The sequence below is a fragment of the Glycine soja genome, chromosome 7 (genome assembly GCF_004193775.1).
Source record: "Glycine soja cultivar W05 chromosome 7, ASM419377v2, whole genome shotgun sequence".
Classification (NCBI taxonomy): Eukaryota; Viridiplantae; Streptophyta; class Magnoliopsida; order Fabales; family Fabaceae; genus Glycine; species Glycine soja.
Window position 1 is genome coordinate 46,645,142 of NC_041008.1, and position 25,576 is coordinate 46,670,717.

Genomic DNA, 25,576 nt, shown 5'->3' on the forward strand with positions numbered 1-25,576 from the left:
AAAGTTACACGCAGCCAAAACATTTTGTGTAGGGTAGTCTTTTCTTCCACGAAATCGTGCGGCTTTCGCTCTTGGGACCTTTACCCGAATATGTGTTCCATCTATAGCTCCAATGCAATCCTTTTTATTAAATTAAATACGCAATTTGATTAGTGATGAAATTGTAGGATGAATTTGTGAGGCTAAACATATTAAAGTGAATTTAAGGCATAAGTACCTTAAAAAAAGGATAGAATCTGCTATTGTTTAATATTTGTGGAGGTACATCCCTACCAGAAGGTTGGACTAGGAACTCATCTTCTAATGAAATGATGGCACGTAAAACATTGTGAAAGTGACGGCTAACAGTCTCACCAGAACGGCGGAAGAAGAATGACACGGTGCGATTTTTCACATTATGACCAATGATGTGTAGGAACTTAGCAACTTGTTCTTCAACTGTGGATCGTATAGTATCCTTCACATAACCAGTTCCCCTCAATTTATGACACAATAACATAAATGCCTCAGGTCCCATTCGTATTATGTCTCGGCATTTTTCAGTATGTACTAATTGTCTCATTAAATCGAGACGTTTACGCTCCCTTTCATGACTTCCATGACTAATTGGACTACGAATGAAATGTGACATTGTTTGAAGCATATGTAACGCATGAACAATATAGCACAATAAGACTACAGAACAAAGACGCTGTTGTTTGTCGAATCCTCGACGAAAATGACTTAAATTTTGCATGCCAAGATTAGTTAAATGTTTTATTTTGGACTGCTCTTCCTTTATACCATCCAATGCATCACCAAACTTGTCTTCATTATTAATTAAAAACTCCATATCAGAGTATAAATGTTAACCTTCAATGAATATACATTTAATAAATCAATGAGTTTTGATATATTTTTCAATACACATTCAAATAAGTAAAGTATATATAATAGAAGAATCAAAATAAAAAAATGACCATTTTAAGACTAACTATCAATTGGACCAATTTTTTTTTTTTTTGGAAAAGGCCAAGAAAAGTATATTAAAGAGGGCATAAGGCATGCTTGAAACAAATACACAGTACACCACTTGTCTAGTGCCATCCCACTCACAAGGCTTTTCTTCTCCAAATGAAACAAGACTACTCCTATACCATACCCTGCTAGAAAACTACCCAAGCCAAGACAGCAAGTAATCACCCAGCATAAACACCAATTTAAGATCCGTAGCAAACAAAGCAAACCTATTAAAACATTCCCCTCAATGGCATCACTTAACACAGTAGCATAGATGTAGAAAAGTTAGCTCCTACTAGTACTACCCTTAACACAACCAGTCTTCAAAGATAAATCTCCAGACAGTTGAACCAATTTTGATAGAGAATAAGTGTAAAATATTCAATCATCCTTTATCACAACAAAGTTAAAAATCAGTAGCAACAACCCACAAACAACACAAACTTCATTAGATTTCATAAATTTTTCAAAAAATAAAATAAAATAGAAAGCTTTTCAAATGATTTACAAGGAAGCAAAAGCAACATAATGTGTGCCAAGTAGACAAAGAACACGTACAAAGCACAAGATCAACAACAACACATTTTTATTCAATGGCATCAAAGAAACCCATATGAGAAGGAAGAATAGGGATGGTACCTTACAAAGCAACTGAAAGGTTGTGGAAGTAGAACAAATGAAATGGACCAGTTTGATTTTGGAAGGTAAACAAGAACCAGAGCAAGCAATTTTTTTGAAGGATTTTGATTTGAAGGGTATTCAAAAAGACAAATAGAATTTGATGAAAGAGAAGGGCATTATTGTCCTTTTGCCCAAAATTTTGGTCGCTCTTCCCGCTTTCCGTCCAAAGTAGCGCGGAAAGGATTTTTGGGTGGGGTCCACATAAAATTTTCTTTCCTTCACTTTTTAAGGTTGTTCCAAACAGTGGAAAGATTCACTTTCCACCATCTTTCCTTCCTCTGACTTTCTTTCCTTCCCCTTTCCTTTAAACCAAACATAGGCTAAGTGTTTGATGAAATGTCTCTTATTTTTCTTTTCAACTTATCTTTGTATTTGTTTGACATCAAATTCATACTACAATCAAATTTGGAAGTTGATGCCATACAAATAAAATAGATTACGGAGAAATGAGAAGGAAACAAAGAAATCGGGAGTGAAGAGAGTTTGGCTCATAGAAAATCCAAATCCACTAATTTTTTTTAACAAATGCTCAATTTTTTCATCTATAAAAATCAAAGAGATCTATCAAAAGATTTATAATAATTTATATATTTTATTTAATCAATTAAATTAAATCACTTGGTGGACCATTGTTCAATATATAAATGCACTCTCTCACTCAAAAGGAAGATATAAATATATATGTAGAATTTTCACATTTTGCTCCCTATTATTATATATTTGAACCCATTTTCTCACGTTATTGTTTCTTTTTTTGCATTATCACGTTATTGTTAAATCTCTTTTTTCATTTGGAAATTTTGTCTATTTCATATCTCATGGATTCCATTTTATGATAATAATAATAAATATTTATTTCTCAATAAATTGCCTCATTAACTCAAAATATGCTAATGATAAATATAAAAGCAAATATATAGAGATAGATTTGCTAGCATAAGATCATCAAGTTTCTTGTTTTGTTGGAGTATGTTTAACAACAATTTTTTTGACAAAAAAACAATAATATTACTTTTGTTTCATTTACTTCACAATATAATATATTTTTAAAAAAATAAAAAGTTAATGTCTCTCTCGTGTATCAACCATTCTCTCCCCTCACTCGTCTTTTCCTACGTCTAGTCGCTCTATTTTGGCTACGCTGTAGCATTTGTCCTCCCATATAGTATGAATCATGCACAACACTAATTATATTATTTTGATTCAAATTTTAAAATAAAAGAATCAATTAATCAAATCAATCGAAACCAAATTAATTAGTTTGATTTGAATTATAATCGAATTTATTAAGTTAATCTAAACCTATTAGCATCCCTAATGGTTGATACAATGCATGAGTAACACAGTAATATATATACAGATTAAGTTCATACAATCAAAGTCCTTTACTTTGAAATCAAGCTTACAAATTTAAACCAAACAAAACAGTATGATTCTTTATGCTTTCTGCTTCGAGGAAAAAAAAATTACAAAATACTTTGGACCTAGCTTAATCAAACATATTGCACAAATAAAACTACAAGAATGCGAAATGGAAATTGCACTGATACACGTGCAACAAGTTCTTGAACTCGGCTGCAAAATTGAAATTGAAAAGCTTATACTACAGAGTAATTCCCACTGCAAAAAGAATAAAGAACAAAACTAAGACAATAGAAAGAACAGAGTCACACGTTGGTAATTTTCTATCGAGAAAAAAGAAGAGCATTGATATTTCAAGTGGTCATGTAGTCATGCTAAGAACTGCTATAACTATATCAATCATGTTAAAGGCCATCCATGCACAGCATCCGCAAAAAGTTCACTTGGCTTTTGTGAGGATCAAGGATGTTACTACGATTCCATGAGCATTGTATGTTCTCATTGCATCGTGGTGATTTTAAGCTTCAGTTGCCTGACTCATTTCACATCCAGAGCAGTCCCAAGAACTTTGACACTCAAAACCTAGCAGCAGCCAGCTGAGAATATGAGAATATCATCTATTATCAACTGGATAAAACCTTGCTCGACCAGGATTTAGATGTGATTCTGACATCGTCCAACCCTGCATGCAAATAGATTATATGAACTTGGCATTTGCAATGACTTACAACATATATATGCACTTGAAAAAATGTTCAACAAATCTCAGACCATGAAAATAAGCCATCAAATTTCAATTATTTACAGTAAGATTTGCAACTGCACGTTCGTCCTTAGTTCCCTATATATGTAACGGAACCACATATCAAAGTACCATACACCCCTCACAAAAATGGTGTTTCAAGATGCAATAATGCTATTATAACTAGCCCCTGACGAAGATGGGAATAAACCAGAATCTATACTTTTACCTTCCAGCTCTCAAAAATATAAAATAAAAATATTTACCATACCCTGGGAATTACCTAAAACAATTGAATGCTCAAGGTATGGTCACCCATAGCAGGGCATCATGCAACAAGCCAAGTGCTCTGGAGCCTGAGCACAACTTTGGATAGAGACAAAAACATGAGTTTACATTAATATACCTCTTCCTACCCCGTCTCCCAAAAGGGGGAAAAATCCTTTGACAAGGATTGCATTGGACAAACATAAGGCATTCCACATGTCCAAAAATTCAATACCACAATAGAAACAATTACAATTCAAAGCCAGGCCTAAAAATACCACAGTAAACAAGATAGGATGCAGAACCAACAAAAAATATTATTGCTTTATTACTTGCTCCTTAGCTTTATTCTTGAAACACCCATAAGAATCTGCCACGGTCTTGCAAGTACCAGCTATACGAGCCTCGATATCAGCAACTGTGTGTGTCATGTTTGAGAGATCCTCCCTTTGCTTCAAAGATGAGGCCTTATTTTCATTCAATGATTTCATCAAACTGAAAAATAGCACATGAGCCTGCAAAACGAGGTTATTTAAGTTTTAAGTACTTTTCAAATTAAGAATTTCCCAATCTGTTCTGACAATTTTGTATTATATATCTCAATCTCACATGGAATGCTGCTTTCAGAATGTCATCTGACTTTGCCTGATCCTTGAGCACCGCATAAACCTTGTGTTTTGAGGGGTTAAATGTTACAATATATCTCTCCCTCTGTTAACAATTTAAGAGAACACAACTTACATAAGAATGTATCATATAACAACATCAATCAGAAGGTAATTTAAGAAAGAGCTGAAAAATCTCAAGCTCTCAAGAAAGGCTTACATCAAACAAGGGCTCTATGGCAACATATGCACTAGGGTCTTGGAATGCTTCCTTGATTCTTGATCCTAAAAAGACAATTAAAAAGAAAAGTTTAGTTTTAATTTTTCAGACAAAATGGTTGTGGTGGACAGGTAAAAAAATCTTTCAGTCCATTGATATACCAAGGACAACAGGCCTATCTTTCCATGGAAAACTGAATATGTTCTCATTCATATTGCCCTCCTGCAAAGTAGGAACTTGTCCTGAAATGGATTTAGTTAAAATGAGAATGAGGCATACGGTGGAATAGTATCTAGTGCTTATATAAATGAACTTGATTATACAAGAGAGAACAGCCTGATCAATAAGAGTAGCATGGATTGACTATTTGATGATTTTAAACAGATACAACAGTGTTCTGATACCTGTCATGAGAAAATGCTCTACTGCCACACTGAATCTTCCACAGTTAAGTGTGTGCAAAACCACAGATTTTACCTATTAATGCATTAAACATTAGATACATAATCACCAGATTGAAAGTACAGCTAGATAAGCATCATCATTACATATGCAAAAACAAACCTCTCTATAAGAGCTAAGGATATATCCACATGAAAGGAGGGAAAATGTGGTGACAAGCGATGGATTCCTTTTGGCAATCAATATGCTCAAACCAGTTCCTAACTGCAAATTGTAAAAGAGATTCAGAGAGGTATTAGGTAAACAGTTCTTCACAAACATCCATCAACCCTGAATATTTCAATTCAAAGAGGTAATCGGTCTCTTATAGGACTCCTAAAAGCCAGTCTTCTTGTCCACATATTGTCCTTGTCTTAAGATAAATATAAATACCACAGACCTGCAATCCATTATTCTTCTACCGTTCTACCCTCAATTAACCTAAGTAAACATAATTTTGGCTTATGAAACCCTGGCTCCGTTGCTGTATGCATCTATTAGCCAAAATCAATCAGATAAGCTTTTGGACCAATACTTTTGTATGTTTTTCTTTTATGCATTAAATATTAAAGCAAAGCAAATTACTCGAGAAGTCATGATCTTCAAAGCATATAATGATCATGTACACATGCAATGCAATGCTGTAGTTGATTGATTGGATGACAAAGAAAAGTGCAAAAATTGTTGCAAGCAATGTTCCAACAAAATCATGGCAGCATTATAGCAACTGTTGGGAAGTTAAAAAAACATACCAGGTCTGCAATATTGCCAACACATTCTCCTTTAGCAGTGACATCCCCTATGTTTTCTCCTTTAGCAAAGGCTTTATAAATTGGTGTGCGAGTTGAGGTTGATGTTACGGCAGCAACATTCTGAGAGCAGAAATGAAGAAATAAGGCTGCACTGCTGAGTTGATATATATATATATATATATATATATATATATATAAGTGAATGAGTGAGCAGAAAGAAAGAAGTAATGAGTAAAACCTTGAGTACATTAGCAGCACAAGCCAATGGAAGAAAGAGATGCGGCACTGCAGCAGTAGCGAGTTCAACTCCAGCACCCAACTCCATGAGAAGATCACCTGTGAAGCGCAGCTGTTTGAGGTCATAATCAAATTTCTTTCCTTGACGAGCAAAGAGCATCTTCCCGACACGACCAGCACCATCCTTGAGAATCCAGTTGATGGCGACGGCCCCAGGAGCAGCTCTGTTTCTACAGACGCCAACAGAACTCAAGAGGGTTTGAGTGGTGAAAACGCCCATTGCTCCACCGAAAAAGTGCTACAATTACAAATGATGATGGAGCTGAATGAAGGCACAGGTAGGTGTGTGTAAAAGTAGAAGAAAGACAAAAGGATACCTTAAGAGCCCTCCATGTCATGTAGGGGACATAAGAAGGAGTAACACTATCAGGGAAACCTTCGGGGACAACATAGGATGTAACGAAAGAGAGGACTTCCTGCATTGATTTTGAAGGTTGTGAGTGGTGAGAGAGATAATCGAGTTGAGTGGAGATAGATAGAGTTGTTACGTGGAGAGGGTCGCGAGGGTGGTTGGAGTTGAGGCTGACAGGGAGAAATGAATTCTTCTTGAATCCGCCAAAGCCATCGCTCTCAGCCAAGTACTTCCAACGACGCCCGTCCATTTCTTCGCAGCAGATAATTCCGACGATGGGAGACGGCGGCGGCGGCTGAGGGGGGGAGGCCAAATTGGCACTGATACGCATCGTTTCACGGACCAGAATCTCCTTATTAGCGATGGTAGTTGTAGTGGAATTCGCAGATTGCTTCATCGGATTCGGAGCCATCACATTGACGGAGATCAAATTCCCAATTTCCCTTCCTTGCCTTCACGACGTCGCTTTACTTGGATTACTGCTCTCTCTGCCTCGCTGCTACGCCGCATGCCATGCTCATCATTCCAAACCCTACATCTACTCTTTAATTCAACTACAAATTACTTCAACTATCTTAAGAACATACATTTAAATTATTAGTTTTATTTTTTAATTAAAGATATGGACGGCGGAGATTGAGTTAAGTGGAGGCAGTTGAGAAATGAGAACCGCATTGTTAGTTGCTGGTTGCCACCTGTCCCACCGCCCACTAAAGGCCGCACTTTCCTTTCGGTGGGTCACCCTCCCTCCGCTCCGTCAACTAGAATCTTTTTAAATCTCAAACACAAATTTTCCATTTTTAAGGGTTTACTCTAGTTAAGTTTAGTCTTATGGGATCCAAAGAGTAATTAGGATAATATATTAAAACGTCTTGCAAAATAGTGTAATCAAAATTCTACTCTTTTCATTAATGTTAAAGTTGTCAACATGAATGCTTAAAATTAATTCTGTAGTCTTATAATTCGTTAATTTCTCCCCTCTTGAGCTTAAAAGGTTACTTTTATTCTTAACTAAATTTGTAAACAATGTTGTGTTAATTCATGTGCTGCAATGATAAATTTTATTAAACAATGAAACAACCTTACTAAGAAACAACATTAGAAATAACCTTAGAAGATAATTAATTTTAAAATTAGTAGGTTCCAACAAATTATGTTTCATCCATTTTCACTCATATCTTTGTGTTCCTTCTCATCTCTTCTTTATTTTTTTTAACTAAACATATTTCATTTCTATTTTATTTCTTACTTACCTTTGCTATTTTTATTTTTTTATTTTTATATTTTCATCCTCTTTTTCTTTTATATATACCAGGCAAGACAGGTGTATTAGGATTCAAGTTTACGACAACGGTGCCCACTGCACCAACAATAAGCGACGCCAAAGTAGGATGGCTTGTCCTTACTCCTTACAATGATGGCATGGACAATGTTCAGAATAAGATATTATTTTTTTGTGTGTGACCATAAGCTACATATTACATTACAAAATATGATAATTACTTCGCGTAACATAAAATGCATATGCATTAGGTATAATTGACATCGTTTTTCTGAATCCCTATTTTTATCAATTTTTCAATTAGGTCTCTAAATTCTGTTTTTAATTGGATCGTTAAATTTTTATTATTTTTTAATTGAGTCTTTTCGTCTAATTATTGTTATGAATAAATTAATAATAAATATTTGATTAAAGGTGTAAATATTGAATTATTTTTTTTTGAAGTATATTGTAAGACAGGTGAATCAATTGTAAAAGATTTTAAAAGAATTTCAACTCATGATCACACCAACAAAGTAAGTGATGTTTTCAAAATTGAATATTGTTTCATGACTAACGCTAGGGTGGGGAGACACAATCACCATGAGAAAGTGTGTTGATACTCTTAGACTTATTAATTTCTAGATCAAATTATAAATATTTTATTTTTTTATACTTTTTTGTTGTTTTGATTTTTTCCTACTTCTTCGTCCCCTATTGTGACATCACTTTCTTGTTGTTTAGAGGGGATCGATAAATCATTGAAACTCTGTCTCCGCCATCGGAAAACAACCCCTAATCTAACGAACAATAATCAAATAGCATGAACAAAATGTTTGGAACATCTTAGATGGAAAAATTATTTTAGTTAAAAAATTAATAATAAATTAGATTAAAAAAATTATTATTATTATTATTATTATTATTATTATTATTGTTTTGCTATTAAAAGTTATTGTGGAGACTTTGTTGAAGTGTAAGAGGCATGAGAACTTGGAACACGTGGCATGATGATTCATTGGTGAGAAGACAATGCCAAGGGAAAGGAGATTGAAATATGAAGGAAGTTAGGGGAGAGAACAAGTGTGGTGTCACCTTTGAAGAGCCTAAGGATTGAGGTGGTGGCTAGGATTTTGTAATGGTGGATTAGTATGAAATAACATTGATGAAAGCGGTAATGTAGTCCAACCACGAAGAGTTATAACGCCAGAAGACAATATAGGATTATGACAGATAATGATGTTTGGTGGAGGGAGAATGAGTCTTGACTTGAGGTCATGAAATGTTCTATAGGATTGAAAGCACAATTGAAGTTACTACAATGATCCCTAAAATTAGCAAGAAAATAAAATAAAAAAAGTTAGTAAGGGAAAAATGTCAACAAAAATAAAAAACTCTACCACCAATTTAAGAACTAATAAATCTAATCATGTTGAACCAATAAACGATCGGACTTTTTGGTCGGTCTTTGTGGCAATGGAGGAATCGAGCCAACTGAAGTTTGGTATGTTGTTGTACATTGACATAGTTGTTTATTTACGATAATTTGAAAGTGAACCGATTGAAAAAATCTTATTGAATCAATTATTGGAATAAATTATTAGATTAGGGATTGTTTAGATTGGTAGTAGTGGAAAAGTAAGTTGAGAGAGCGATTTGCCCGAGAAAGCAGGCCTAATTGGATAGTCCATGCGAGAAGTCCCCAGGAAAGCAGAGGTTTATTACTACAATAAAAAGATGGGCATTAGAAAAGCAGAAGGAGAACGTAGAGGTACTTCATTCCCCTGGAAGATGACAGACACATATCGAGATTGGCACGAAAGGGTTCACTCTAACTTTTGGGGTATCGAAATTCGGACTTACACCGGCAATACTCCCTGGGTTATGGGATTCCATTGCCTGGTTTGTAAAAATAGGAATGAAACATGATAAAAAAAAGGATGAATGATTGATTATCCATTCCATAATAAAAATTTAAAAATATTTTTTTATAATGAATTATATAAAAAAATATGTTTATGTATATTGTGCATTGCAAATGTTAAAATAAAACAAAACTTGTGGGTGTGGCGTTAGAAATAGGAATGGGAGAACAGGAGGAGGAGGAGGAGGAGGAAATTGGGGTGGAAACCGAAGGGAAGGATGTTTGTCCATTTCCCAATCTCAAGCACTTGGTTGTTGGCTGTTTACAACCACTATAGCAGAATCCGCCTCAACCAACATTTGCCATTGCCGATGCAACAACATTCACACAGGCAGGATATGTCCACTCAATATTATATAACCTTCTTTTGGTATGCATAAATACTCTTCGGCCTCAGCAACACTCCACTTGATATCTTTTCAGGAAACTAGCTCAGCAAGGAATTGTATATATTCATAAGATTACTAACAAGGTTTCACTTTTTCATTACAGATTTACTCCCTTTTTTCTTTTTTGAAATACTAACATTGCTTGTTTACTTTACTTTTGTATCTGGGGAGGGTGTACTCAAAATGCTCCAAAGCACTGTCGGTTCATTATATTATATTATTTTAACTAACATTTTGTCAGATCTAGGAGCCTCTAGAAAATGTTTAGCAATTCCACAAGTATGTTTTTCCAGCTTATATTTCTGCATATTATTTTTATAAAGGGATCTTCTCCTTTCTTAAGGCAGTGAGTGTACCTGATAAAGGAGCACACAAGCATCATTCTGGTGATAACATTCTGCTATGTTATTTCTGTTAGTTTGAACAAACCTTCAACCCTCACTACGGGTGAAATGAAAGATGAAAATTCAATCTTATTTCTGGAGGATTATGACATGCATTAAATGTTTCAAGCCTACCGTGCCTTTTTTCTCACCTTCCTCTTTTTTTTTCTTTTTTTTTTTCCATTTCTGTTAGTTTGGGGTTGCACATCCAAATGTTTCTGAAAATGAGATGTAAAGTTCATCATTTTTTATTTTTATCCTTCTACCAGCTCTCTGAACTCCACTGTTTTTTACAATACCGTTTGAGACACAGGTCCTTGTTGAACCTAAAAATGCCCTTGTTAAACAATACAAGAAGATGTACGTTCAGAATGAACAACGTAAGCTTATTGTGCTTAAGATTATTCTTCTTCCTTTGACCTGATTGAGCTGTTCAGAGTTTAATGTATCCTCTATGCAATGACTTATTTCAATTTAGTTAACATTTGAGGTCAATTTAGATTTCACCGATAATGCTTTGAGCTTGATTGTAAAGAACACTGGTGCCCGTGGTTTGAGAGCCTTGTTAGAAAATGTTCTAACTAAAGTAATGTTTGAGGTATCCCCCATAAATGATATGGACATGTAGGATTATATACTACTGTTTTCTTCGTCCAAAATTATTACAACAAGTCGGATTAGAGGGACAATAGCAATAGGTTTAGCAGCGTAAATACTAATTTCCTCCTTTTCTAGTACCATTTAAGCCAAAACTAATATTTATAACAACACAATACAATTTGTTAAAAAAAACTATCTTAACATGAATAAATTATGCTTTGATCCTTTATCTTACTTTTAAGATTTATTTTGATCGTTTATTTTTTAAATAGTTTATTTTAATCCTTTTATCTTTTAAACTAGGGACAATTTAATTCTTCTGAAACAATGATATGATTTTATTTTATTTTAGGACAGAATTTTAAATAATTTTTTAACTAATTGAAGAAACAAAGTTTAACTTGGTAATTTACTTATATGAAACTAATAAAATTTAACTATTGTTTGAACCAAAAGTATCATAAACATGATGCAAATTGCCTAAAAATATGTTTTAAGAACAATCGGAAGAAAATTGATATATTTTTTAATTTTTCATTGGCTTGTTAGACTACCTTTTTATGTTATTTTCACTAGGCAAATAGTTAATTTCTATAATTTTCGAATAGATGATAGATCACTATTTTGGAAGGATCAAATAATCCAAATTTAAAAGATAAAAGATTAATTGAATTTTTATAAAATAAATCTTAAAAATAAGAGAATGATATAATTTAGCCTAAATATTTTTATATTTAATAAAACGTAGTAATACAGTGAAAGTGAATAGGGTTTGAAAAGAAAGTTTTAAGGCTGTGGCATGAGGAGCGAAGAGGCACCTGCAATCGGAGAAGAGTAGAGAGGTAGTGCATCAGTATCAATTTCTGATCCATTTTCTTTCCTAGGGTTCCGTTCCGCTTCTTCTCGCCGTTAGCATTTCGACTCTGCGCAATTCAAAACAATCAGGTTTTGCACTGCTACTCACACTGTTAATCTAGGTTTTCGCATCGCATATCTGATTTTTTTTATCAACTATGTTTCTTCGCTACTTCTCAGATTTGACGCTAGTCACAAACTTGTGGAAACATGGCCAATCTAGCTTTGACTAGCATACTAGAAAAGGTATGTATACACATGTTCTGATGTTCATATGCATTGTGGCTGTTCATGATGAATGGTTTTCGATTTCTTCGCGCAGATGACTGGGAAGGACAAAGATTACAGATATATGGCCACATCTGATTTGCTCAATGAGTTGAGCAAAGCAACGTTTAAGGCCGATGCTGATCTGGAGGTCAAATTGACAAACATCATCATACAACAACTTGATGATGCAGCTGGTGATGTTTCTGGACTTGCTGTCAAATGGTACACCGTACACCTTTTCTTTCTCTGCTCATTCACTCATGTATAATGTATGCATGCATGTATGACATTTCAACTAGTACTAGTATTCCTTTGTTTTCTATGGTTAGCTAAAGGGCATTTACTGCTTTAGAGTTTAAAAAGATAATTATGCATGATTTTAAAATGTGTTGTTTAGGGTTTTGAAAGATCAGTGTTGGAGCAATTACTCGTGCAATATAGTGTATATTTGAAATTACTTCACATAATTAAAAAGGTCAGATCGTTAGTTATTGTTGTAGTGCATTCAGGTTGCTGCAAGAAGATGAAGTAACACATGATAAAGCATTAGTGTTGTTTTAATTTATTTATCAGTTCAAATTTGATTAAAAATTGCAGTCTTGCTCCGTTAGTGAGGAAGGTGAGTGAGGTAAGGGTTGTGGAAATGACCAGTAAACTATGTGACAAATTGCTAAATGGGAAGGATCAGCATCGCGACATTGCTAGCATAGCTTTGAAGACAGTTGTTGCAGAAGTTTCTACTCAGTCTCTTGCACAATCTATTCTCCAGACTCTCACGCCGCAATTGATAAGAGGAATTACTGGTCCTGTAAGTTTGTAATTTTGCTTAAAAACTATAGACAGTTGCACCATTAACTTCCATTGTCTCTGTTCTACATTAATCTGTATATATGTAGATTACTTAATTTGTACTCCGTGCTACTCATTTGTTTATGTACTTGTTCAAGAAGGCAACAATTTAATTAAAAACTTCAATGTCTTTTATTTGCATATATATTTTATATTTAGATTTCTGAAACACTTGTATAACGCCCTTTTCATAAATTAACCATCCTAAAAGCTTCAGCTATTAGGTTAAACCATTAAAGCACATAAATGGTTTTATATCCAATCTGCCCTATCACGTAAGACGGGCCAATTGAGGTCTAAGTGTGGGCAATGCACAGGCCCACTTGCTTTACTCTGAAATTCAACTTCTTTTGATGAATAGGAGTAAGCTCTAGACCACTGGGTCATAGAGGCTTTGATACCGTGTTATGAACCAACTATTCAAAAGGTTTAAGCTATTAATTCTAAACACTTGAATTGTTATATGTCTAACATTGTGCATGTTTTCATTGACTTGTGAGTTGTGAGACAAAAAAGGGGATTAAATTTATTTTTAGCACTGATTTTAGCCTCTTAGTCTTGGGCTCTACTTAGGCTCACTGGCCCATGGGCTCATCATTTATGAAATTGCGTAGTTTTTTCCTCCTCCCCTGTGTAATTGTTAATCATGAACTATTTATTTAGTGATTCTCTAAGTGACATTATGTTATAATCTCCTTTTCTCATCTGCAGGGAATGGGTTCCGAGATTAAATGTGAATCTCTGGATATTTTATGTGATGTCCTTCATAAATTTGGGAATCTAATGGCAGCGGATCATGAACTATTATTAAGTTCCTTGCTTTCTCAGTTGAGTTCTAATCAAGCTAGTGTGCGCAAGAAGACTGTGGCATGCATTGGTAAAACAAATTTAAATTTGCATTCTTTGATTTTCCATAGAAAAATTGTTTATTACTTATTAGTGGAGAGTTGGTGTTGCTTTTTGCAGTTTTGAGTGTTGTCATTTTTTCCTTCTTCACCTTGGTTGAATCCTATTGTAGTAAATTTGTTCAGAACAAAATCTTACTTGATTTTTACTGTGGTTTTTCTATATTCTGACTTTAACCCCTTTGATTTTTGAGAAGTCACTTAGATTTTCTTGGTAACTGGGATTTGGGGTAACTCTGACCATGAATGTTGAGTTGATAAAGAAAAAACTGGCTCAGAGACTAAATTATTAATCCTTCGTGTATTCTATATTGAAAATTCTCTGAAAAGTGAATGTTTGCTGGCATGTTACAACTTATCTTAAAATAGAAAATGTCATATAGTTGATGTTTTTGAAATGGTTGAGCGAGTTCTATTTAGTTATAAGCAAAATCATTAGAAAATAAGAACACGAGAAAACTGATGATGGCCTCCAGACAAATTTACGAAGTTCAGGATTGAAATAGTTTATTCAAGTCCATGTTTATGTTGTTTGGGATGGAATTCCAATTAATTGGACCTAGTGCTTGTAATTACTAATTTCAAAATGAAATACCTTGAAGCAAGCTGTTTTCAACCCTGAAAAGGTCGCTGTTTTAATTTGGTTGAAAATGTTGTAATGAAAGCAAAACTGTATTCTTCTCATTAAATTTTTTTTCATTTCTTCAGCATCTCTCTCTTCAAGCCTGTCAGATGATTTGTTGGCAAAGGCAACTGTTGAAGTTGTTACTAACTTGAAAAATAAAGTTGCCAAGTCCGAAATGATCCGTACAAATATACAGATGATCGGTGCTTTGAGGTTAGAATTCTCATCAATCTAAACCTTTTGCCTTGTTTTCTTTTTATATTGAGAAGGAATCATTTTCTTGTTATCAACAATTTTGTACTAATTGGTGTTTCAGTCGAGCTGTTGGCTACCGATTTGGGCCCCATCTTGGAGACACTGTTCCAGTGCTAATTAATTATTGTACTAATGCCTCAGAAAATGATGAAGAGCTTCGTGAGTACAGCTTGCAGGTGCCATGTTTGTTTATTATCAGTAATCAGTAATCTTAGTACTCTGAAGTGTGTGTGTGGGTGTGTTATACTGTCATCTGAGTAATGTTAAAATTTCACTACAGGCACTGGAAAGCTTTCTCCTTAGGTGTCCAAGGGATATTTCTGTTTACTGTGATGAAATTCTTCATTTGACACTAGAATATCTAAGTTATGATCCAAATTTCACTGACAACATGGAGGAGGATACTGATGACGAAGGTCTTGAAGAGGAGGAGGATGAGTATGTCCTTTTTGGTTCCCTTAGCTGCAGTATGGATTAATTCTTTCATGATATTCTTGTTAATCATCTCAAATGTGCTGTATTTTGCAGTGAGAGTGCAAATGAATATACAGATGATGAAGATGTAAGCTGGAAAGTTCGGAGAGCAGCAGCTAAATGTTTAGCAGCATTGATTGTTTCTCGTCCTGAGATCTTGTCAAAGCTGTATGATGAGGTAGCTATGCTATCAGTTTCTAATTCATTTCTCTCTAAATATCCTATTGTTCTCTATTTTCAGTATTTCTGTTCTTATATCATTTATCTCTCTGGGTATTGTGTAAATATTAGGTTTACTAGATTCATAGTTAGATTGGGTATTTTTTAATTCTTATTCCCTAATAAAATTTCTTTCCACCAAACTTGTGTGTTTGCATATATCACTGTTTACTCCCTCTTATAATATTTAGTTGCATGACTGTCTAACCTTGGATTTTCTATCTCTTTTAGGCTTGTCCAAAACTAATAGACAGATTCAAAGAGAGGGAAGAAAATGTCAAGGTATACCCAAATAAATATTTTGTTTTTAGTCTTTACAGCAAAAGGATGCTTCTTTAACATGGATATGTTGCAGATGGATGTATTTAATACTTTCATTGAGCTCTTGCGTCAAACTGGAAATGTCACAAAAGGGCAGACAGATGCAGATATGAGGCAAGTGACTAATGTTTTTCCTAGTCTAAAATCACTATTCTATCTAAATTTGTCTTTATTTCTTTTGATGTTGGAAAATTGGTGTCTTTAGTGCATGAGAATGATTTATACTTGAATTGATTGTGCACTTATAGCATATTTCAAACTTAAGATGCACAATCAAATAATATTATTGTAGATATTTATAAAATCTAAAATGAATATTTTTTAGAAGACCCAGTAGTTGTCTCCTTAAGATTTGTTATCTTGCAGAAACTTTATTATGACTGGTACCTATAGATTCATTGCTGCTTCTACAGAGATGACAGTTCACAAATTTTATATCTGAAAATGGTTCTTTAGGGCAAGAATATGAGGAGATTATTTTTGAATATTGTCTTATCACAGCCATAACAAATGCATTTATGTGTGCATATGCATCCAAATTTTAAAATTCCATCTTTGGGCTAATGACCTTTATATATTGGGAAAAATCCAAGTCCCACATTGTCTAGAGATAGCACCAAGATATAGTATATAAGTGGGGGGCAACCCTCACCCTATGAGCTAGCTTTTTGGATTGAGTTAGGCCAAAACCCACATTATAAGATGGTATATGAACCTATCCTAGATCCATTCAATGGACCACCCACCATGTTATCCACACATCAAGCCCAAAAGTGTAGGGCGTGAGGGGCTGTATTGGGGAAAATGCAAGTCCTACATTGGCTAGATATAAGGCTAAAATAGAATATATATGTGGGAGGCAACCCTCACCCTATGAGCTAGCTTTTGAGTTTGAGTTAGGTCCACACTCACATTCTAAGATCTCTTTATCAAGAGCAATATAAATGAATATCCACAATGGCTATCACTTCAGCTTTTCCTATAGTTAAGCCCAGGTTTTACAATAACACATAAAATGCAGCAATTATTGACTGCCTTAGCACTGACATGCAATGCAGTCCTCGATGGTTGTTGAAGCAAGAAGTGTCGAAGATTGTCAAATCTATAAATAGGCAGTTGCGTGAGAAATCTATCAAGACAAAGGTAGTAGTCATCAAAAGTTGATAGTTGATTTTGATTAAATTATCTCCAGAATTTAAGCATCTTTGTCTATGCAGGTTGGAGCCTTTTCTGTTTTGAAAGAACTTGTGGTTGTATTGCCCAACTGTCTTGCAGACCATATTGGGTCACTCATTCCAGGAATTGAAAAAGCATTAAATGTAGGCAATATTTTGAATTACAATTTTGTTTAAACTCATCTAGTTTCCCAGTACTGATTGCTTTGTTTTTCATTGCTTGTCAGGACAAATCATCTACCTCAAATTTGAAGATTGAAGCCCTAACATTTACAAGATTGGTATTATCTTCACATTCTCCTGATGTTTTTCACCCTTACATCAAGGTAAATTTGTTTAATTTACTCTTTGAATTGGTTTTTGTGAGCAACAATCCAGGCACCATAATGGATGAACTTTATCATGTGAGAACATAAATAATTAAATATATGCCAGTGAATTCTTAATTTTATTTTATGATCCAATACCAATAACCTCTTCATCAAATTTTAAGAAGTTGAAGGTCATATCCTTAGGTTATGATTTTGTGGGTTGGAGTGTTTGTCACTCTGGTCATCATATTAGATTGGAAAAAGCACTAAATTGATGCTTAGAGAAGTGGATTATCTTGTTGATTTTCTGATCTACGATATTGTGTTGTGTTGAGTTCAGAGAAGTCCCTACAAAATATGCTCCTTTGAAATTATTATTATTATGTTTTCCCTCTCATCTTTAACAGAGTTTTAATTTTATCTTCAATTGTTAATTGTTAATAACTTTTGTTTATAGTTCACTATTTTTTTTTTTACTGTGCTACTTATGGAGTATGTTGATCATCTCAAAGTAGTTATCATCTATAAAGAGCCAATTCTGGGTATGTACGTAATGAAGTTCATGCTTTGTTCAATTTTTTTTTACATGGTGTCGTAACCTAGATGACAGTGTTGTGTAAAATTCAATCCTTTTTGCCACATCAGTCTTTATGACTGTCTGGTTTGGTCATGTTTACTGCCAGAACCAGTACACATATAGGAAGTTGTAAGTCTTGTTTCTCTCCATCTTTTATGCTCAGTGGGCTTCATGAGGGGTTGCGTCAGTAATAAAATCCTTCCATTGGTTGCATAATTCTTGACTTGTAGAAATTCCTTGACACAGTTTTTTTAGTTTAAATTTGCCTATCAAACTATTTGATGCCAAGGCAGTGATATGTATGTGCTATGTCAATTGCCAATGCATATGGATGACTTATGGCAGTATTTCGGGATCAATTGCATTTATATTTCTGTTTGTAGGCTCTTTCTGCCCCTGTTCTGTCAGCTGTTGGTGAGCGTTATTACAAGGTCACTGCAGAGGCCTTGAGAGTATGTGGAGAACTTGTCCGTGTTGTGCGGCCAAACATTGAGGTTTGTGTATATATCTTCTTTGGATTGAGAAATGATGTTTAGACCTACTTCTAATAATCATAATGGCATTATCGTGTAGGGGTCTGGTTTTGATTTCAGACCATATGTTCATCCCATATATAACGGCATTATGTCACGCTTAATAAACCAAGATCAGGATCAGGTTAGTTGGATGATTGTAAAAGATTTCTTTTTTATGTTTTTATCTTGTATACATATATAACCTTTTTCCTCTCCAGGAGGTTAAGGAGTGTGCTATCTCCTGCATGGGCCTCATTGTGTCAACATTTGGCGATCATCTTAATGCAGAATTACCTGCATGCCTTCCTGTGCTTGTTGATCGAATGGGAAATGAGATAACCCGACTTACTGCTGTCAAGGTTGGTTGGTTAGTTGAATTCCGTGCATTAAGATTATAGGAATTGTCTTGACTTCTTTTGATTCTGTCTAATTTTGAGAATTTTGCTCATATCACAAATCCCACTTTTTATTGGCCCAAAAATTCTTTCACAAAATAATTCATCTTTTTCGGGGTATTGGTTTTGTAATGAAAAGTATAGGGTTTTGTTTTTTGTATGGTTGAGGGATTTTTAAAGCTGACTGCCCCTGATCCAAACCATCTTATACATTACTTGGGGAAAAGAGGCACTCTTTGCCTCTCTATCTCTTAAAAAATATAATACAAAAGAGATGATGTAGGTTAAATTGGAAATTGGAAATGAGTGTACAGTTATTTTGAAATTAGACTTTATATGCAGTTAAAACAGAATAGTGTAGTTTATAATGTTAGTTAAGGAGCAAAATAGTCCTAACAATATCGTCATTAGTTATAGATTTTGTATTATTTGTTATTAAATTATATTTAGTCATACCTATGCCTGCCATTAATGATTTGATTGGTATTGCTAGTATGTCCTTGTCATCCTGTTTGTCTTGGATGAAACTTGATTATGGAAATGTATGCTACTGTTGGATTTTGTATGCAGGCATTTGCTGTCATTGCTGCTTCTCCACTTCGGGTGGATCTATCATGTGTTCTAGAGCATGTGGTAGCAGAGTTGACTGCATTCCTTCGAAAAGTATGCTATTCTTCTCACTAATACATTCATCAACTTAACTTATGATGTATTTTTATCAAAACTTCATGTAGTTGATTTGATTTTGAAGTCAAATTTTATGAATTTCTTAGAGTTTCCCACTATAAGGGGGTGAAATATTCTAAGCCTTGTTTTACTGGTTTGCAAACAGGCTAATCGTGCTCTAAGGCAGGCTACCTTGGGAACCTTAAATTCACTTATAGTTGCTTATGGTGATAAGATTGTTTTGTCTGCTTATGAAGTTATTATCGTAGAACTGTCGGGACTAATTAGGTTTGTCTTACTAAGCTACTCTCTGTACATTGGCATAGGTGATATGGAATGGTTGATTCTATTTTCTTTTGATGCTTGTGTTTCAGTGATTCTGACTTGCATATGACAGCTCTTGCCCTGGAACTCTGCTGCACATTAATGGGTGACAAGAGGTCAAATCAAAGTATTGGTTTGGCCGTTAGAAACAAAGTTCTTCCTCAAGCTTTAACATTAATTAAAAGCTCATTGTTGCAGGGGCAAGCACTTTCGGTAATTTTGATGCATGTGACTGAACTTGTCCCAATTTATATGAAATAAAATAAATGCATTCTCAGGTTTTGTTTGCTGAATGCTACAGGCTTTGCAAAACTTTTTTGCTGCTTTAGTCTATTCTGCAAATACTAGTTTTGATTCTCTGCTGGAGTCACTACTTGCCTGTGCTAAGCCTTCTCCACAGTCTGGTGGCATTGCTAAACAAGCTCTGCATTCGATAGCTCAGTGTGTTGCTGTTCTATGCCTTGCTGCTGGTGATCAGAAGTGTTCATCTACAGTGAAAATGCTCACTGACATTCTCAAGGATGACAGCAGTTCTAACTCCGTAAGCTTTTCTCTTCAGTATTTCTGTTGTGTAGTGAATTTAATTGATAATCCATCTCAGTATTTAACTATTTATGCAGTTGCAGCCTGCTCTAATTCAATCTGATCTTGCAGTTTATAGGTGTTGGTTTGCTATCAGTTTTATCCCGTCATTTCCTATAACTCCTTATATTTCCAATTTCTTTTCTTTCTTTTTAAGTGGATATGCTCTGATAGAATATCTTCATAGTATTTTAGACTTTATATAGAATATCATAGCATATCTTGATTATCTTTGAAGATCTTTAGAATCAATTGTGGAATTGCTTGTTCCCAACACCTCTCAAATAAAATGAAATATATTGCCACAATAATAGATTGTTCCTTGTCTTCTGTGTGTACTGATCATTGTGCATTTTCCCTTTTAATTTTGAAAGGCTAAGCAGCACCTTGCACTTTTATGTTTGGGGGAGATTGGTAGAAGGAAGGATCTAAGTACACATGCACACATAGAAAATATTGTTATTGAATCTTTCCAGTCCCCTTTTGAAGAGATAAAGTCTGCTGCCTCATATGCTCTTGGTAACATTGCTGTTGGTAATCTTCCAAAATACTTGCCATTTATCTTGGATCAGATTGATAATCAGCAGAAGAAACAATATCTCTTGCTTCATTCTTTGAAAGAGGTGTGTTGCCTTAACAAAATCTATCTGGTTAATTTGATTTCTTTCTAATATTTAATATATATATGCAATCATGAAAACTTGTGAATATTTAATTTAATATATATACAATTCTCTTGCCCCTACCTGGCAGGTAATTGTGAGACAATCTGTAGATAAAGCAGAGTTTCAAGAGTCCAGTGTGGAGAAAATACTTAATTTACTCTTCAACCACTGTGAAAGTGAGGAAGAGGGAGTGCGCAATGTAGTGGCGGAGTGTTTGGGCAAAATTGCTCTTATTGAGCCTGTTAAACTCATCCCTGCACTCAAGGTATCTGAATTTTCTTTTGGTATCCTGTACTTGTGCCTGTGACTTGCAAGTGTTGTATTTGATGATTGTTTTTATATGTTTTGAAACTTCTATAGGTAAGAAGAACCAGCCCAGCTGCATTTACTCGAGCTACTGTTGTCATTGCTGTGAAGTACTCCATAGTTGAGCGTCCAGAGAAGATAGATGAGATCATATACCCTGAAATATCTTCATTTCTGATGCTTATCAAGGATAACGATAGGGTGAGTTTTTAATCACCTTACTGAATGTTGTTCAAGAAATATAGCATGCTATGTTCTTTTTATTGGTTGCATATTTGTGCCATACTGGCCGATGGTTAATTAGTTTGAACTTTTGCTGGTTGTTATTATGAGTATGCAGCATGTTAGGCGAGCTGCTGTTTTGGCTATAAGCACATTTGCACACAATAAGCCGAATCTCATCAAGGGGCTTCTTCCTGATCTGCTGCCTCTTCTATATGATCAAACTATTGTTAAGGTAACCTGAATTGTGGCATTCTGTTCCATTTATTTCAGTTGAGTATAAATCATTACAATAAAACTCGACTCTATATTCCCCATTATTCTAAGAACATTTTAATTTAGTTTTAATATACTTTGTAATGGCTTTTTAATCTACTAGAAAGATGCCTTTAACAAAATAGAAGATCTTGTATTACTGGAGGTGTCTCATTTTAATGAAATTTTGACAGCAAGAGCTCATAAGGACAGTTGATCTTGGTCCTTTTAAGCATATTGTGGATGATGGACTTGAATTGAGGAAGGCGGCTTTTGAATGTGTAGACACATTGCTGGATAGTTGCCTTGATCAAGTGAACCCGTCATCATTCATTGTTCCTTATCTTAAATCTGGTTTGGATGGTGAGCATTAGTTATAATCTTTTCTCCATCACTGCTAATTACATTTGTTGGTTCTGATTCACTTATCCAAAAGGGGGGCCAGTGCACAATACTTCCACCTAGTGGACCTAGGGAGGGTAGATGTACATAGCCTTACCCTTGCACGCAGGTAGGCTGCTTCAAGGATTTGAACCTATGACCTTCTGGTTACAATACTAAACCTCACCTTGTGACAAGGCTCACTTTGTTTGATTTCTGTATCTAATAATTTTAATTTAATATTGGCACCTGTCATATTTTCTTTAGATGAAAACTCTACCCTTCATCCGTTTTCCACAGCATTTTAGCACAAGATGTCAAATTTGTAAGATGCCAAATGTCTACTAATATACTGAAAAACTAGTTTTGTACTTTTCTACCAAATAACACCTAGGAAACTGTGTTTTCTAGACACAGTACATAGCAGGTGCTTGTAGCATTAGGCTTTCCCTTTCTTTTCTAAATTCGTTGAATACTAATTTTAAGGATACTCATTGTGTTTTTTCAGATCATTATGATGTTAAAATGCCATGCCACCTGATACTCTCCAAACTAGCTGACAAGTGTCCTTCTGCAGTCTTGGCAGGTTTATTTTGCCTCTGTTGAAGTATTAAGCTTTTGCTGTATTGCATCTCTCTTTTCTAACTTGGATTTCGCTTCAGTGTTAGATTCATTGGTTGATCCTCTCCAGAAGACTATTAATTTTAAGCCAAAGCAAGACGCTGTCAAGCAAGAAGTAGATCGCAATGAAGACATGATTCGAAGTGCACTCCGAGCTATTGCATCCTTGAACCGCATAAGGTTTGTAATTTGACCTGTTTGTGACCCAAATTACTTGTCTTCCGCTGAGGCTAAATAAATCAAATGAAAAGGTAATAGTAAAATTAATGCCTTTCTGAGAAATATAATTAGGTAGTGTGTGACCTAGCTTGTTTTTTTTTTTTAATTTCTCTTCTTAAAAGGAAAACTTGGACCAAACAAAATTCTAGAAAAGCTCTTGAGAAAAAAAAAGTATTTTTTTAAAAGAAAAAACAAAAAAAAAACATGAGTTTGTAGATAAGCTAATTATAGGAGCTCCTCCTCCTTTTTCTTCTCCATTCCAAATTCCAAGATCCAATAACACACTACTCAAGAAGAGGCAGATTGAAAAGTAATCGTCAAGCTAAAAAAATATACAATTACCAGTAGATGTTTTATTCTTAACTTCAAAATTAGCTTTTAAGACCCCAAATAGTCAAATGCTATTTATAAGAATACTCAATTCAGTTTGTGATCTTTTCTTTTTGTAGGCAACGTTGATGGTTTACATCTTCATTTAGATTTTTCATTAAATATCATGTGGTAATAGCATTATCAATTGAAAAAGTTTTAAAGAACAATATTACAAGTTTATAGTTTGAAGTATATAAAATTTTAAACGCATAAAGACATTTTGAAAACATGACTATCAATGATGCTTTTGAATTTCAGGCCCCTGTTGTTTATTTGCCAACCATATTCATTGGATGTAATAACAAGAACAATTCGCCTCTTCTCTGACAAATATAGGGCCTGTTTAGATACACCTCTCCAAAAGCATTTTTAGGAGAGGAAAATAAAAAGAAAAAATGAAATTAGTTTCTCAAAGCTAAAATTATTTCATGCATAAGTTAAAAATCATCTTTTAGAAAAACTGAGATAGCTTCTGCAAATTAGTTTAGGTATAAGCTAATTTTAGCTTATAGAAAAACTCATTTCATTTTTCCTTCTAATTTTCTTCTCTTCGAAATCCTTCTCGTGAAGTTTATCCAAATCTGTGAGAGGATCTGTTTATTATTGAAGTGAATCTTTTCCTCCCTTATATTTTTCTTTGCTTTTTTGTCTGTTTACCTGAGAGGCGTATATTTTTTTTTTTACTGTGCATTATGCAGTGGAGGAGATTGCAGTGTCAAGTTCAAGAATCTTATGAACGAAATATCAAAATCACAAACTCTCTGGGATAAATATTATTCAATCCGCAATGAATGATTCACATACAGTTTTAATTTTTTTCTCAGTTCTGGAAGGAGTGTTAAAATATTACCTGCCAAGACATCTCCGCTAGTTGATGCAAGGGGTCTGGAAAACTAGTTAATTTCATTGTAACATAGGAGATTTCGATTCAAGCAATCGGAATACTAGTGGTGATTTCTTGTATAGGATGAAAGATTTTGCCTTTTTCTGTATTTATTTTTCTTTTAGCTACATTATCTTATTGCCGGCCCCTATTGGCCAGGGAAAAAATTGGAACCAAAAAGAAAAGAAATTAACATATTAAGGAATCATTTGAATATTTCTGTCATAACTTTACTTGAAAGTCTTCGTAATAGCTTGAAGTTATGTTAAATATTTCAGTTGATATTAAAAGTATAAGATAAACAAAGAGATATCTGTTTGAAACCGTGTGTTACAGATGTTCTATTATATAGTGATCATTAAATAAATATTAATAATGAGGATATTTAGTTTCCTCAAAATATGATACTTTTCCTAGATTCTTACTAGAAAATTTATTTCCAACTAATAAATAAAGAAAAAAAGAGTTCCCACAAAAAAAAACAGTTTACATAAGCTTTTAGCTTACAAGAAAATATATTTACAACTAATAAATAAAGAACAAAAAAAATTTAGTTCCACCGAAAAAGAGACAGGTATATTTGCTTATATTAACTACACGATTTAATGCAACTTTTTAATATCAACCAAAGGAGCGTGTAACTTTTTGACATATGATATACAGATCATCTTATACTTTAATATTAACTTTGTTATTTTTTTCAACCGATCATTCTCAGTATTTAGTTCTAATTTGAATATTTTTTAAAAAGATTATCAATAAAAATAACAATATATTGCGATATATATTATTTATCATAAATATAAAATGTTATAAAATATATATTTATTTATATTCAACAATATATGTCCAAAAATATTTATTACATATTTAATTATAATATAATTTATGCATTTAGCCTATTTGTAAGTTATAAATTTTAGTTTTATAAAACATTTATTTTGCACATGCTAAAACAATAGTAATATTAAAATTAATAAATATAAATTATACTAAGGACCTTGCACATATATTTGTTAGTTTAAAAGTAGAAGTTATTTATTTGTTTCATAATATTAT

At 34.0% G+C, this 25,576-nt stretch overlaps 2 protein-coding genes and 1 long non-coding RNA gene across 3 annotated transcripts; 1 reads left to right on the forward strand and 2 right to left on the reverse strand.

Annotated features, from left to right (window-relative positions):
• Window positions 1–66: 66 nt before the first annotated feature.
• On the reverse strand, window positions 67–1,998 carry LOC114420280. The gene is made up of 3 exons (XR_003668372.1): window positions 1,639–1,998; window positions 218–611; window positions 67–120 (listed from the first exon to the last, which is right to left on the reverse strand). It is a non-coding gene; the product is annotated as an uncharacterized LOC114420280 (long non-coding RNA).
• Window positions 1,999–3,046: 1,048 nt separating this feature from the next.
• On the reverse strand, window positions 3,047–7,293 carry LOC114420282 (protein root UVB sensitive 6-like). Its single transcript, XM_028386213.1, has 11 exons — window positions 6,855–7,293; window positions 6,684–6,782; window positions 6,308–6,604; window positions 6,070–6,189; window positions 5,441–5,542; window positions 5,281–5,353; window positions 5,038–5,118; window positions 4,877–4,941; window positions 4,661–4,762; window positions 4,384–4,566; window positions 3,047–3,724 (listed from the first exon to the last, which is right to left on the reverse strand). The coding sequence occupies exons 1-11, from the start codon at window positions 7,128–7,130 to the stop codon at window positions 3,656–3,658; spliced, it is 1,467 nt and encodes a 488-aa protein (XP_028242014.1). The 5' UTR covers window positions 7,131–7,293; the 3' UTR covers window positions 3,047–3,655.
• A 4,732-nt stretch (window positions 7,294–12,025) lies between these two features.
• On the forward strand, window positions 12,026–24,745 carry LOC114420281 (cullin-associated NEDD8-dissociated protein 1-like). The gene is made up of 29 exons (XM_028386212.1): window positions 12,026–12,220; window positions 12,311–12,376; window positions 12,453–12,622; window positions 12,998–13,208; window positions 13,961–14,126; window positions 14,863–14,992; window positions 15,096–15,210; window positions 15,315–15,472; window positions 15,563–15,686; window positions 15,959–16,009; window positions 16,083–16,162; window positions 17,107–17,191; window positions 17,266–17,367; window positions 17,451–17,549; window positions 18,495–18,605; window positions 18,685–18,768; window positions 18,845–18,985; window positions 19,592–19,684; window positions 19,854–19,975; window positions 20,062–20,224; window positions 20,313–20,552; window positions 20,968–21,216; window positions 21,347–21,523; window positions 21,619–21,765; window positions 21,905–22,021; window positions 22,236–22,404; window positions 22,931–23,008; window positions 23,085–23,223; window positions 24,333–24,745. Exons 2-29 carry the CDS (start codon window positions 12,341–12,343, stop codon window positions 24,427–24,429), a joined length of 3,654 nt encoding a protein of 1,217 aa, XP_028242013.1. The 5' UTR covers window positions 12,026–12,220; window positions 12,311–12,340; the 3' UTR covers window positions 24,430–24,745.
• Window positions 24,746–25,576: the final 831 nt, after the last annotated feature.

Excerpts from the sequence above, each read along its gene's own strand:
- LOC114420282 (XM_028386213.1), bottom strand. The coding sequence starts at position 7,130 with ATGGCTCCGAATCCGATGAAGCAATCTGCGAATTCCACTACAACTACC. Across the intron at positions 6,190-6,307 it reads GTGCTGCTAATGTACTCAAG|AATGTTGCTGCCGTAACATC; the intron begins GTTTTACTCATT and ends TTCTGCTCTCAG. Across the intron at positions 5,354-5,440 it reads TCCTTAGCTCTTATAGAGAG|GTAAAATCTGTGGTTTTGCA; the intron begins GTTTGTTTTTGC and ends ATGCATTAATAG.
- LOC114420281 (XM_028386212.1), top strand. The coding sequence starts at position 12,341 with ATGGCCAATCTAGCTTTGACTAGCATACTAGAAAAG. Across the intron at positions 19,976-20,061 it reads GAACTGTCGGGACTAATTAG|TGATTCTGACTTGCATATGA; the intron begins GTTTGTCTTACT and ends CTTGTGTTTCAG. Across the intron at positions 21,524-21,618 it reads AACTCATCCCTGCACTCAAG|GTAAGAAGAACCAGCCCAGC; the intron begins GTATCTGAATTT and ends AAACTTCTATAG.